The sequence below is a fragment of the Muntiacus reevesi genome, chromosome 3 (assembly GCF_963930625.1).
Source record: "Muntiacus reevesi chromosome 3, mMunRee1.1, whole genome shotgun sequence".
Lineage (NCBI taxonomy): Eukaryota > Metazoa > Chordata > Mammalia > Artiodactyla > Cervidae > Muntiacus > Muntiacus reevesi.
Window position 1 is genome coordinate 174,733,025 of NC_089251.1, and position 12,579 is coordinate 174,745,603.

Below are 12,579 nucleotides of genomic sequence, written 5' to 3' on the forward strand. Positions count from 1 at the left end.
TTACTACATTCAAATTCTTTAAAATTGAAATGCATTCCTTATTTTAATTGTTAACTGTTTAAAACCAAAAAAAATCAAGAAAATAAATACTGTGTATTATTCTCTGACTTTTACTTAAAATAATCTTGTCAAACAGAGGTAGAGTGCTGAAAAAAATACAGGTGTCCAATCAACAGGTTCATCTTTAGTCTCGTTACAAAGTTATGCTCTAGGAAAAATACCTTAAAATCGGAATGTCTGTTCATTAGGATTTTGGTAAAAAATACACACAAATTGTTTTCCTTGTCTTTTGAGCATGTTCCAAATGCGGTAGATCTTATTTTGTTAGTATTTATAACTTTATGGAAACATAATAGGAAGGTTTTAAGAGCTCATCAGACCATTTATTTCAATTAGAAGCGGTAATGAAATCTGTTTAAACTATTAGATATCACTTAGTCTCTATGTAAGACAGATTGTATACTTAATGCCTTTTGGCATGATCCACAATTCCTTGTCCTTAATATTTTTCATATTGACGGAAAACAAGGATTTCTTCCTACTTCACCCAGACCACCTCAAGCCCAAATCAGCAGTTTGATCTGAAATAGCATTTTTCATAAACCTGAGAAAATAAAATAAACCTTTAGTTCATGTGCTGGTAGTAGCGGTAATAAGCCTTAGTTACAAGCCAAGGATTCGATGCTGTTTCTAGCTCTACACAGACCACGACCTTGAAAAGTGGTAACTATCATGGTCCTGGATGTACCTGCCCTAACCATGGGCAACGTTCTTCCAAATGCCTTTCCTTTCCAAAAAATAACACACTGGTCCACTATACTCATGACATCACACTGCTTGGACCTAGTGGGCAAGATGGGGCAACTACTCTAGATGTACTCTAAGACTTCTGCATGTCAAAAAGTGGGAAATCCAACAAAAATCCAGGGGCTTTCTATCTCAATGCAACTCTCAGGGGTCCAGTGGTGTGGGTTATACTGAGACATCCTATCTAAAGTAAGGATGAGCTGTTGCATCTGGCTGCTCTGACAATCAAAGAAGGGGCACAGTGCCCCTTTGGATTCTGGAGAAAACCTATGCCTCTTCTGGATGTGCTGCTCCAACCCTTTTACCAAAAGACCCCCCCCAAATCCGCTAGTTTTGAGTGGGGCCCAGACCAAGAGATTCCCTGGTAGCTCAAACGGTAAAGAATCTGCCTGCAATGCAGAAGACTCGGGTTCAATCCTTGGTCGGGAAGATCCCCTGGAGAAGGGAATGGCTGTCCACTCCAGTATTCCTGGTGGGAAATTCCATGGACTGAGAAGCCTGGTGGGCTACAGTCCACGAGGTCGTAAAGAGTCAAATACAACTGAGCGACAGACACTTGCACTTTCAGGGCAAGGGGAGGTGGGCACCAGGCTGCCATGCAGACAGCTTGGGCATCTGGGCACGCGCTCCAGCAGAGCCTGTCCTCTCACTGGCAGGGAGAGATGCGCTGTCTGGAGGTGCTTTGGGGGAACCTGTAGGTAAATCAGCGCAGACCTTTAGGATCTTGGAACAAGACTCTACCAAACCCTAGTTTTGAACATCTAGCCTCCAGAACCGGCAGAGAATAAATTCCTACTGTTTCACACATCCAGTTTGTGGGAGTTTATGATCACAGTCCTAAGAAACGGATAGAAATTTTGTTCTATGAGTTCAAGGGTATCAGCTCATCTAATCACTTTAAGGACTACAGCCCACTAAGCTCCTCTGTCCATGTGATTATCCCAAGCAAGAATACTGGAGTGGCTTGCCATTTCCTCCTCCAGTGGATCTTCCTGACCCAGGGTTTGACTCCATATCTCTTAAATTTCCTGCATTGACAGGCAGATTCTTTGCCACTAGTGCCACCTGTACAAGGACCAATCACCTTAAGAGTCACCAGTATTACTACTTTTTAGAGAGGGGCTTCCCAGTTAGCTCGGCTGCTAAAGAATCCGCCTGCAATGCAGGAGACACTGGTTCGATTCCTGGGTCAGGAAGATCCCCTGGAGAAGGGATAGGCTACCCACTCCAGTATGCTTGGGCTTCCCTGGTGGCTCAGAAAGAACCTGCCTGCTAATGCAGGAGACGTAAGAGACTCAGGCTGGATTCCTGCACTGGGAAGATCCCCCAGAGGAGAGCACAGAATCCCACTCCAGTATTCTTGCCTGGAGAATCCCATGGACAGAGGAGCCTGGCAGGTCAGTCCATGCGGTCACCAAGAGTCAGACACGACTGGGTGACTAAGCACAGAGCAGAGAGAGGAGCCAAAGAAGACCTTGCATGGGGCAGAGCTGGGACGTGAACTCTGTACCCTGATTCTGAGCCTGTGCTCTTAACCACTGGGCCATCATGTCAACAGAGGAGTAACAGGAACTCACAAACCTCTCTCACCTGGGTGACCTCCATAGGATGCTATCACCATGGAAACCATGTCCTCTTAGTTTGGGAGCTCGGTTCTCTAATGAGGCTCTCAGCGCCCCACTGTTGAGGGCAGGCTGAGTATCCAAAGGGTAGGTGACTGCCCAGTGTTCGACTTGAAGGTTCCCTGCAATGCCCATGAATATCCCGTATTTCCTGGTAAGGGATTGATTTTGTTAATGGCAGACTGCCCAGACTGGCACAACCCTGAGGGTGATCCCTTTCTTCAATTTTGTACCTTGGCGCCCTACCTGCCTTACCCTGATCCTGGCCCTACTCCTGGCCCTGCTGCCAATATCTTCTTTTCAAATGACCTGCCAGAGTAGCACTTTAAGTCCTAGTTCTTCTTTGATACTACTTAATGAAGAAACACAACATCTGAAATAAACACAAGTGTAAAATTCTCCAATTCTCGCTAACTTTTGGAAGTAATATTCAACTTTTACATGGTGCATCCATTCCACGTCGGGTGGACCCTCCACATCAAGGTCCATTAAAGAGGAAGCAGGAGGATGTCTGCCTAGCTCTCTGCTGTAAAGCCAAGGGCTTGGCACATGGCATTTGATTAATGTTCATCAAGTAGGGCAGATGGATTGACGGATGCATGGATGGATGGATGGCCGAAGGTCCATAGATGCTGAAAACCCATAGAAATTAAATTATGAGGAGCATGATGAAATGGGCAACCCCGCCAGCACACAAGCTCTTGTCTCCTTTCTCTCTCTTTTATCCACAGTATTCTTTTCAGGGAATAAAAACAAACAAACAAAAAAACCTAGAAAGATCTTCTCTTGCCCAGATTGAAGATACTGATGATATTGATTTGATTAGAAAAAACTGAAATTTGCCAACCTCCAGTCTGTCCAAAGGAACTTCATAAAGGCAGAAATTCTTGGGAGATGGGATATTTATTGTCATTTCAGCTTCTGCCAGGACCCAAGGCACAACTCCAAGGGATACAGGCCTATCTGTGCCAACCTCTCTCTTTCTAAATATTTCTTCTATATCCTTTACCCTGGTGCCAGACACAGAAGCCCTCATGCTCCCTGTCACTCCAAACAGTTTCATCCCAAGCCATCTCTTCCAGACACCTATGAATAGCCCTATTACCATGAAAGTCTGAGGCGTGAATGAAGTTTAACATTCCTATAGTATTATCAGGTAAGGTTATACTAACTCAAACAGCTCTAGTTGGTAGCTTGTGGCAAGGAAGTATTTTCCAGTGAAATCCATATACCTGCTCCATCCACGATCTACCCTAGAGCTCCCCTTCCGCTTTCCCAAGTCCGCTAGAAAACAAGCACTTTCACAGTACCCCCCATCCACATTTCATGGCAAGTAGATGGGGGGACGATGGAAACATTGACAGACTTTATTTTCTTGGGCTCCAAAATCACTGCAGATGGTGACTGAAGCCATGAAATTAAAAGACGCTTGATCCCTGGAAGAAAAGCTATAACCAACCTAGACAGTATATTAAAAAGGAGAAACATTACTTTGCCAACAAAAGTCCATCTAGTCAAAGCTATGGTTTTTCGAGTAGTCATGTATGGATGTGAGAGTTGGACCATAAAGAAAGCTGAGCACTGAAGAATTGATGCTTTTGAACTGTGGTGTTGGAGAAGACTCTTGAGAGTTCCTTGGACTGCAAGGAGATCCAACCAGTCAATCCTAAAGGAAATCAGTTCTGAATATTCATTGGAAGGACTGATGCTGAAACTGAAACGCCAATACTTTGGCCACCTGATACAAAGAACTAACTCATTGGAAAAGACCCTGATGCTGGGATAGATTGAAGGCAGGAGGAGAAAGGGATGATGAGATGGTTGGATGGCATCACCGACTGGATGGACATGAGTTTGAGCAAGCTCCAGAAATTGGTGATGGACAGGGAAGCGTGGAGTGCTGTAGTCCATGGGGTCCCCAAAAATCAGACACGACTGAGCAACTGAACTGAACCATCCACATCCACCATAACCCACATGCACAAGCATAGCTAAACTTACACAACACAACATCATACATAGCTTATAACCTGCAGCACAAATATATGAATAGTGAGTATGGTTTCTATTCATGTTTACTTATATAAATCCTTTAAGCATTGTTCTATAATATTTCTATTCAGGCAAAGGTGCTTCCCTTGTGCCTCAGTAGTAAAGAATCTGCCTGCAATGCAGGAGACCCAGGTTCAATCCCTGGGTCGGGAAGATCCCCTGGAGGAGGGCATGGAAACTCACTCCCGTTTTCAGAAGAGCCTGGCAGGCTGTAGTCCACGGGGTCACGAAGAGTCAGACATAACTGAAGTGACTAAGCAGAAGCAACAGCATAAACACCAGATTCAAAATACCTAATATTTATCTATTAACATGTTTGCCAAAAATCTGTAATCTCTCCATCTCCCCCACTGGTATCATGTGGGCAGAGAGAGAAAGGAAGACACTTCAATGTCACTGCAACAAAGTTCCCAGTCTCCTCATCCACCCCTCTGTCATGGAGAAAGTATCTCCTCCCACTTTCCTCCCAGTTCTCTGGACACAATTCCTTCCACTTCCTTGATCTCTTGGGTCATCTCCCTTCTCCCATTCCGTCACAAGCTCCCTCTCCCCGATGTTCTCCCACCAACACTTAACACATGCTATAGCTTCTCTCATTCTTGAAAAAAAATACAAATCCACAAAACTCCTTGCTTAACCCAAATTCCCCCTTCTTCCTCCAGATGTAGCTTCAGTTCTATCTCCTCAGTCTGACTTCATTAAAAAGTTGTCTGCAGTACATCCAGACAATGGAATATGACTCAGCACTAAAAAGAAATGAGCTATCAAGCCATGAAAAGACCCAGAGGAATCATAAATGCCTATTGCTAATAAGTGAAAGAAACCAATCTGAAATGGCTACAGAACTCTTAACCATGTGACGCTCTGGAAAAGGCAAAACTATGGAGATGGCAAAAAAAAAAAAAAAAAAAAATCATTTGTCCCCAGGGGTTGGGAAAGAGAGGGATGAATGGGTAGAACACAAAGGACTTTTAGGGCAGTGAATATACTCTGCTTGATACCATAATGACGGCTCTATGTCATTCAGTATACATTCGTCCAAAGCCACAGAATGCACACCATCAACAGTGACCCCTAATGTAAAATCTGAACTTTGGATGATTACAATGTACTGATGTAAGTTTATCAGTCGTAACAAATGTACCACTTCTGGTGGGGGATGCAGATAAGAGAGGCAACCATTCTCTCAGTTTTGCTATGAACATAAAACTGCTCTTTTAGAGACTTCCAGGATGGTCCAGTGGTTAAGACCTCACCTTCTAATTCAGAGCATATGAATTTGATCCCTGATCAGGGAGCTAAGATTCCACATGCCTCATGGCCAGAAAAACCAAAGCATAAAACAGAACCAATATTGCAACCAGTTCAATAAAGGCTTCAAAAACGGCCCACATACAAGAATCTTATTTTAAAAACTTAAAAAAAATAAAACTGCTCTTCAAAAAAATTAAGTCTTTAAAAAGAAAAAGTTGTTTGTGCTCCCTGCTTTTACTTCCTCTCATTGGTCCATCACTTCAACCTGCTATTTCAGAGGTCCCTGCTGGTATGGCTGCTACTTCCCACGGATACATTTAGTTCTTATCCTGCTTGATCCCACTCTGACCTCCTGACCAGTCCCTCCTCCCTGAAGCATCACGGCTTCCGATGACTCACCCTTTCACCTCCCTCCAAGGTTCTCATCCTCCGCCCATCTCTCAAATCCTGGTGTTCCCCAGGGTTCTGTCCAGGTCCCTTCTCTCTTCTCCCTCTACAGGTCACTCATATTTGTGGCTTCAATATGGGGACAACTCCCAAATCTGTATCTTTTGCCCCAGCATCTTTTCTCTGCTCCATTGCCATATTTCTGTTAACTAGATAAACATGTACAAATATGCCTCCGGCATTGAACACTCAGTTTGTTTAAACCCGAAGGCAACATCTTTATTTCCAAACTTGCTTTTCTCCTGGGTTCCCAACTCAGGAGGGCATTGCAACCCTAGACTGGAACTCTACCTGTCATCTCAACCTCCCTCCCCTCTCACCCTTGTCATTCAAACGGTCATCCAATCCTGGCAACTCTACGTCTCACATACCTCCACGGTACCTCCCGCTGTCGCCAAGCAGTTCAGGCTATAGCACATGTCTCCTGACACTGTAACCTCATCCTAATCCTTTGGTCCAACTCTGGTCAGGATCCATCAATAGCTCCCCTCTTGAGATACAGTCCAAGTCCATTCAGGACCAGCCCCGCCTGTCTCCACCTCCTGCCACTTCCTCCAAGCACTCTGGGCTCCAGCCAGACTGAATCCTTCTACATCCCCTCTGCCCTGCTGGATTGGATGGTGCCACCCCTCACTTTCTGGCCCTTGCACACACCATTCTCTCTGCCTAGAACACTTGTTCCCTTTAGGTCCCTCCTCTCCTTCAGGCTAACCCCTGCAGCCTTCAGTTCTCAGACTAAAGACCAGTTCCAGAAAGCCTGTCATGGTCCCACCTCCCCACAGACTAGACTGGAAGCACCTGGCCGTGACTCATGTGCCTCCCATGAAAGCAATCAGCACACCTTATCATTGTTGTTCATTGATTCTGTCTTCCCCACCAGATCCCAAGTTCCTTGAGCGCAGGGCTGGTGCATTCTGCCTATCTCAGTAACCTGGAGCCTGGCAGAGGCTCCGCAGAGAGAAGCTTGGTAAACTAATGAGAAAGGGCTTCCCTGGTGGCTCAGATGATGAAGCGTCTGCCTGCAATGAGGGGGACCTGGGTTTGATCCCTGGGTTGGGAAGATTCTCTGGAGAAGGAAATGGCAACCCACTCCAGTATTCTTGCCTGGAAAATCCCACGGACAGAGGACCCTGGTCGGCTACAGTCCATGCGGTCGCAAAGAGTTGGACACGAATGAGCAACTTCACTTCCTTTTATTCTTACACAAAGCTTTACCTAATCCTTACTTTGTGAAAATATGTCCTCATTTCATGAAGGTAGAAAATCACCACAGTCAGAGAAGCTAAGGACAGGCAAAGGAGAGAGTCATTCCATGTTTTTAGATTTTAAGCAGCACTCTTTCCAAGCTCCTGGTTTTCCAAAGCTAGACTGCCTTTGGAAAACAAAGAGAAACTTACTTTTCTTACACTTTAACTGACCTAAAAGAGGAAATTGACAACTGTTGATAAGATGAATGAACACAGCAGTGCCGCAGAGTTCCTGGTAACATTAACTGTTATTGAGGCAAATACCACAATCCTATACAGTCCTTTCAAGTAATTCTTGGGGAAATTCTGCAACTTACTTCCTTCTGTAAGGGCTCACTCTTCCTGCCTTGATCACCCTTGGTAAAATCTGCTTTCAAACCATCTAATAATCTCACCACAGTACAAAAAATTACAAGGATCAGCCATGCAGAGACTATAAGGACAGGTGAGGCCTCTCTAATAAGCAGAATTCCAAATGCACATAATAAAATATGCACAAAATAAAATAAATTATATTTTCTGATTATGACAGAGCCAAGGAATCTGAAGAAATTAAAAATTGGATCACATTTTAAAGAGGAGTCCTAAACCTGCAAACAAACAAGCTGCATCCGAAAATATCTTAAATAAACTAAAATCCAAAACTGAAAGAGATAATGGACACATAAGCAACAAATTCAGAATGACCAACATAATCTGGCACTATACACGTGCATGCTCAGTTTGGACTATACTAAGTATATTTTGCTTTCTAAGTATAATTATTTATAATTTAGTGTATGTTTTTCTTGTAAAAATCATATAAAGTAACAGAATTTTTTTACAATTAAATTTGTCAGCCACATTTTTCTGGTCCCCAGTTGGGAGCATCAGTGGAAGAGGTACAAAAACATTCTGGCCCCATTTTATTCTTCAGTTTGAGAAAGAGAATTACATATGCATAGAAAGTGAAAGAGGGTACATTTTTATTATTAAACATTATTGTTATTGGATTTATATATAGAAGTTGACCAAAATTATTATTTACATGGAAAGCAAATTGTATTACAATGTAAGCTGAAATTCTCTTCAATAAATTGCTCTTACTCAAATGTATCACCATATCATACACTGATTTAGGCAGGAATGCACAGACCAAAGCCGAAGCCAGGACTCTCATGCTCTTAGAATACTCCTCCACTGATTCTTTTTAGCTTCTAAGTTTGATATCTAGTCTGTCTTTTTCAGCATCAGAGTCAAAATGTGCTACTTCAGCACATCAACCTCGCCTGCAGCCCAGCCTCTCCCCCGTCCTCCAGCCTAGCTCCCAGCTCTCCCCCTGAAGCATAGGCAAGACCCAGGGACATGAGCCTGTTCTTGGCATCCCTGTCTGGCCAGGACCGGCCCTGCGCTCTCATCATGCGCCCAGGGGCTCACACTCTCTCAGCCCAAGCTGGGCTCACTTCCTGGGCTGTTATCACAGAAGTCGGAGCGGCCTAAAATCCTCTGACCCTCTGTCTCCAAAAATGAGTGTTTATAACACACAGACAGTCAAAGTCACTATGCATAGACTGTGTGGATCTCTAACTCTATATGCCTGAGAAAACTGCATTCTCCTCTTCATTGTACTCTTTGGGGCACTCATCAGAAACACAGAGTGGGTAACTGGAATACATGTTTAACTGGAGGCAACCTGTCCTCCAGACTTGCCCTCTTTACCCTATTTACATACTTCTTATAAAACAAAAGTGTACTCTTAATCACATTATCTGAACTGCCTAACAAGACAACATATGGATAATATTAAACCTTCTATTCCCCTCTACCCTACATACTGTTGTCTACTTTTTACAGAGTTTTCTTTGAAACTTCCCTGAATCCAGACATTATGGTCTTCAGACTATAAAGCAATGCACGCGCCCCCACACAAGCACGCAACGTGTGGATTATCCGCCTGGCCCTGTTCGCACGCGGCGTTCACTCCTCGCCAGCAGCAGCAGCCCCTCCATCATTTCCCCCGGGCTTCTCTCTGTCCTGACTTTCCCGCTGAGGCGCTCCTTTACTTGCAGTAACCCCGGGCAGGCTTGTCCTGTCTACTTCCTCCTTTCAAGTCAGGACCCCTCTACCTGGAAGGCTGCAGAAGCCTAAGCTGAACAGTCTCAGCTGGAGGCCGAGCTCTTTCTGGGAGACTTTCTGCGGTCAATCATTAAACGCCCAAAGCCACAGCTCAGCCTTCCTCACACAGCGGCTGCCACAACTTCCCTGCTTCTTTCCAGGCTCCTTCCCCAGGGAATTCCTCACTGGTGACGGAAAAATCTCACTCCCTCGGGTTGTACCCTCCTTTCCCAATTGGAATCCACTGAGAAGTCCGTTGCACCTGCCTCATGTCATCTGAATTAATAATCAACCAAACTGGTCGTGACCCAGCACAGGACGGAGCAGCGCGCCTTCAGTGGCCCCAGGACCTCCCACGTCCTGCGCACCCACTACCTCCCCCTGCCCAAGTTGAAGGAACTTATCCCAAGTGGACCGACTTGGCTTTCTGTTAACTTTCCCCCCTTCACTGTTCAGGTCAGCCATTCACGTTCCAAACGTGCAGCAGTGCTGGGATTCGACTGAATGGAATCGAGAGCAACAGGGCATCAATTCTCACTCTTTGATGAAAAGAGTTGGCCAGTTTCCCTTGGCAGCTTCCCGAAAAGGCAAGGAGAAGAACGAGAAAAAAGAAAGGTCGAGAACCACGTGGGGTTTAACCATTCTTCTGGTACCCCTAGACCCAAAACTACACGGAGGCTATCAAGAACTGTCCGGGGTCCCCCGAGGGAGCACCGAGCGTCCAGTTGCTGACCAGACTACGCGGGGCACTTGGTCCTAGCGGAGAATTAACAGCTGGGTGAGAGGTCCTGTCTTAACACCAGGAAGGAGGAAATAAAAGAGCGAAGAGAGAAAGAACACAGAAAAGGATCCCAAACACCCGAAGCATCCTCGTCTCGCGTCGTCTCCCGGAATGGGCTGCCCCAAGCCGGAGCCGAGCGGCTGGGCGGGTCCCTCCCGCCGCGCGCCCCGCGCCGTCCGGGCGGCGCCTCCTTACCTTGCGGGAGTACGGGGGCTTGCTCAAGTGGATGCCGTCGCGGACGAGCTTATCCCGGATCATGATCTTCAGCTTCAGTTTCGGGTAGCTCACCAGCTCCCTGCCGCGAGGGGCGGTCGTCTGGCCGCGGGGGTCCCCGCGGGGGCCCTGGCTCGGGCCGCCGCACGACTCCCCCCGGCGGCGGGTGGGGATGGCGAGCGGGGACGGCCCGGGTGGCGCGGGCGGCGGCTGCGGCTCCAGCGTGAAATAGAGGCCGGCGGCGGCGGCGTCCTGCTCGCGCAGCCGGCGCACGGCCTCCAGGATGCGGCGACGGTGCGCGGGCGCCAGCACCCCGATGGCGTCCAGGTCCGGGTCCCCGATCTGCTTGCACACCTCCAGGTCATCGTAGCCGTTATCCACGAAGGACTCGGCGTACTGCGGGAGCTGCAGCGCTTTCAGCCACTCGTAAACTATGTTGGTGCACATGGTGACACCGGAACCCCGCCGGCAAACAGCGTCCCGGCGCCCGAGCGGCACCAGTTCTGAGAACTTTTAATCCTCTTCCTCCAAAGGGGAAAAAGAAATCTCGGTAAAGTTTTCCTTTTAAAGAGAAGGACAGGGCGGGGGACAGGAAGCCATCAGAAGCCTGAGGAGGGAGTAGCGGCAAAGCAGCAAAGTGAATTCCCCAAGCAACCCGGAGCTTGCAGGCACTGGCGGCTGGGCGAGCCGCTCCACGCAGCCCCTGGATTCGCCGCCGCCGCCGCCGCGGGGAGGGGCGCACGGCGGGCGCGCGAGGGGGCGGAGGCGGGCGGGGCCCGGGCACACCCCTCGGACCCGCGCGAGGTCAGCGGTGCCCGGCTCCGCCCCGGACCTTCCTCAGCCGGGACGGTCCCCCGGCTGCGCCCCGCATCTCAATCCCTGGCCGCCGCCGTGGGCGTCTGAATGCGCGCCCCGCGTTGGAGAGGCACCTCCTCCGCGCAGACGCGCGGCCGCCCAGGAGCGCCTGGTCTCCGCCAGTGCGAGTCACGGTTGTCCTCCTAGCGGGAAAAGGGGTGGTCTTCCAAACTGCCGGGCTCCAGCGGCCGCCTTGGATGGCTTTTTACGTCTCTTTTTAATCCGTTTTCTTTAGCCCGTGGAAATCTCAGCACTCACTTCTTCCCGAGCCTCTCTGACTCCAGCCTGCGCGCTCGCGGGCCGCCCAAGGGCGAGGCTGTGAGGTCAAGTTTCCCCTCTCGTTTCCCGATCCGTGTTGGATTCCCCCTTTCTTCCGAGCCCGCGCGAAGGCCGGAGCCCGGCGGTCCGGCTTCTCAGGTGGACCGCCGCTCAGCGCCAGGAGCAGCGGCGCTTTGGCTCGGCGGGTGGGCGCGTCGCGGGGACCGCCCGTTTCCAGCCGGCGCTGCGCTCGGCCCCTCCTCGCTGCAGCTGGGCGCACCGGGCGGCGGAAGAGGCTGGTGCTTCTGCCTGGCTCGCGCTTCCTAGACCCCGGGGTCCGCGAAAGTTTGGGTTGAGTTGTGCTTTCCCTCCGCTGGCGCATCCCTTGCGGTCCCCCACCGGGTCCTCTCACCCTCGTGTCCACTACGCTTTCCTTCCGATCCCACCGCCACCACCCAGCATCCTGCCCGGCCTCCCCGAGTGGCTCTGTCCTCCAGGGACGACACTTCGATGTGTTCAGTCCCGGAGCCAGGGGAGCAGAGCGCACGCCTCCCGCCCCGGGATCGCATGGACATCGATACACCACCACCCAGCTCGCGTTAGAGGAGACGCGCGGAACTCCACCCGCCACACTTTCTCTCTTGGGAAGAACGAAATCTACCGAGTTGTCTCTTTCGTGCTCAATACCTGAACAGGCCTAACCCGAGGAGCAGGTTGAACAGCTCGAGTACCTCGCCCGAGTTTTCTTGAGTGTCTTGATCTCTTCTTGGGCTCGGGAAATTTGGGTCTAGGTACTCGGTGGGCAGGGTCACTGTCTCCTCTCTTTTCGGGGAAGGGCGATTCAGCTTCGCACCTGAGCCATTTCAGGACCTGAACTGGACATTTCTCCAGGAGTCTCCATGGGGGCGTGCCAGCCACTAGCCCCGACCCTGGGGGTGGATGATTTCAG

The 12,579-nt window shown here is 48.8% G+C and overlaps 1 protein-coding gene across 3 annotated transcripts in view; it reads right to left on the reverse strand.

The window, feature by feature from the left end:
- The window catches only part of SAMD5 (sterile alpha motif domain containing 5), a 63,611-nt gene extending 51,853 nt beyond the window's left edge, over nt 1-11,758 (reverse strand). For 2 of the 3 annotated variants that reach the window (XM_065931188.1, XM_065931189.1), the window contains exon 1: nt 10,500-11,758. In XM_065931188.1, coding sequence (XP_065787260.1) covers nt 10,500-10,964 — 465 coding nt within the window. In that variant the 5' untranslated portion in view covers nt 10,965-11,758. Of the gene's footprint in view, nt 1-9,534; nt 9,675-10,499 lie in introns of those variants that run through there. The other variant, XR_010662469.1, reaches the window with a different exon arrangement.
- Between the last annotated feature and the right edge of the window lie 821 nt (nt 11,759-12,579).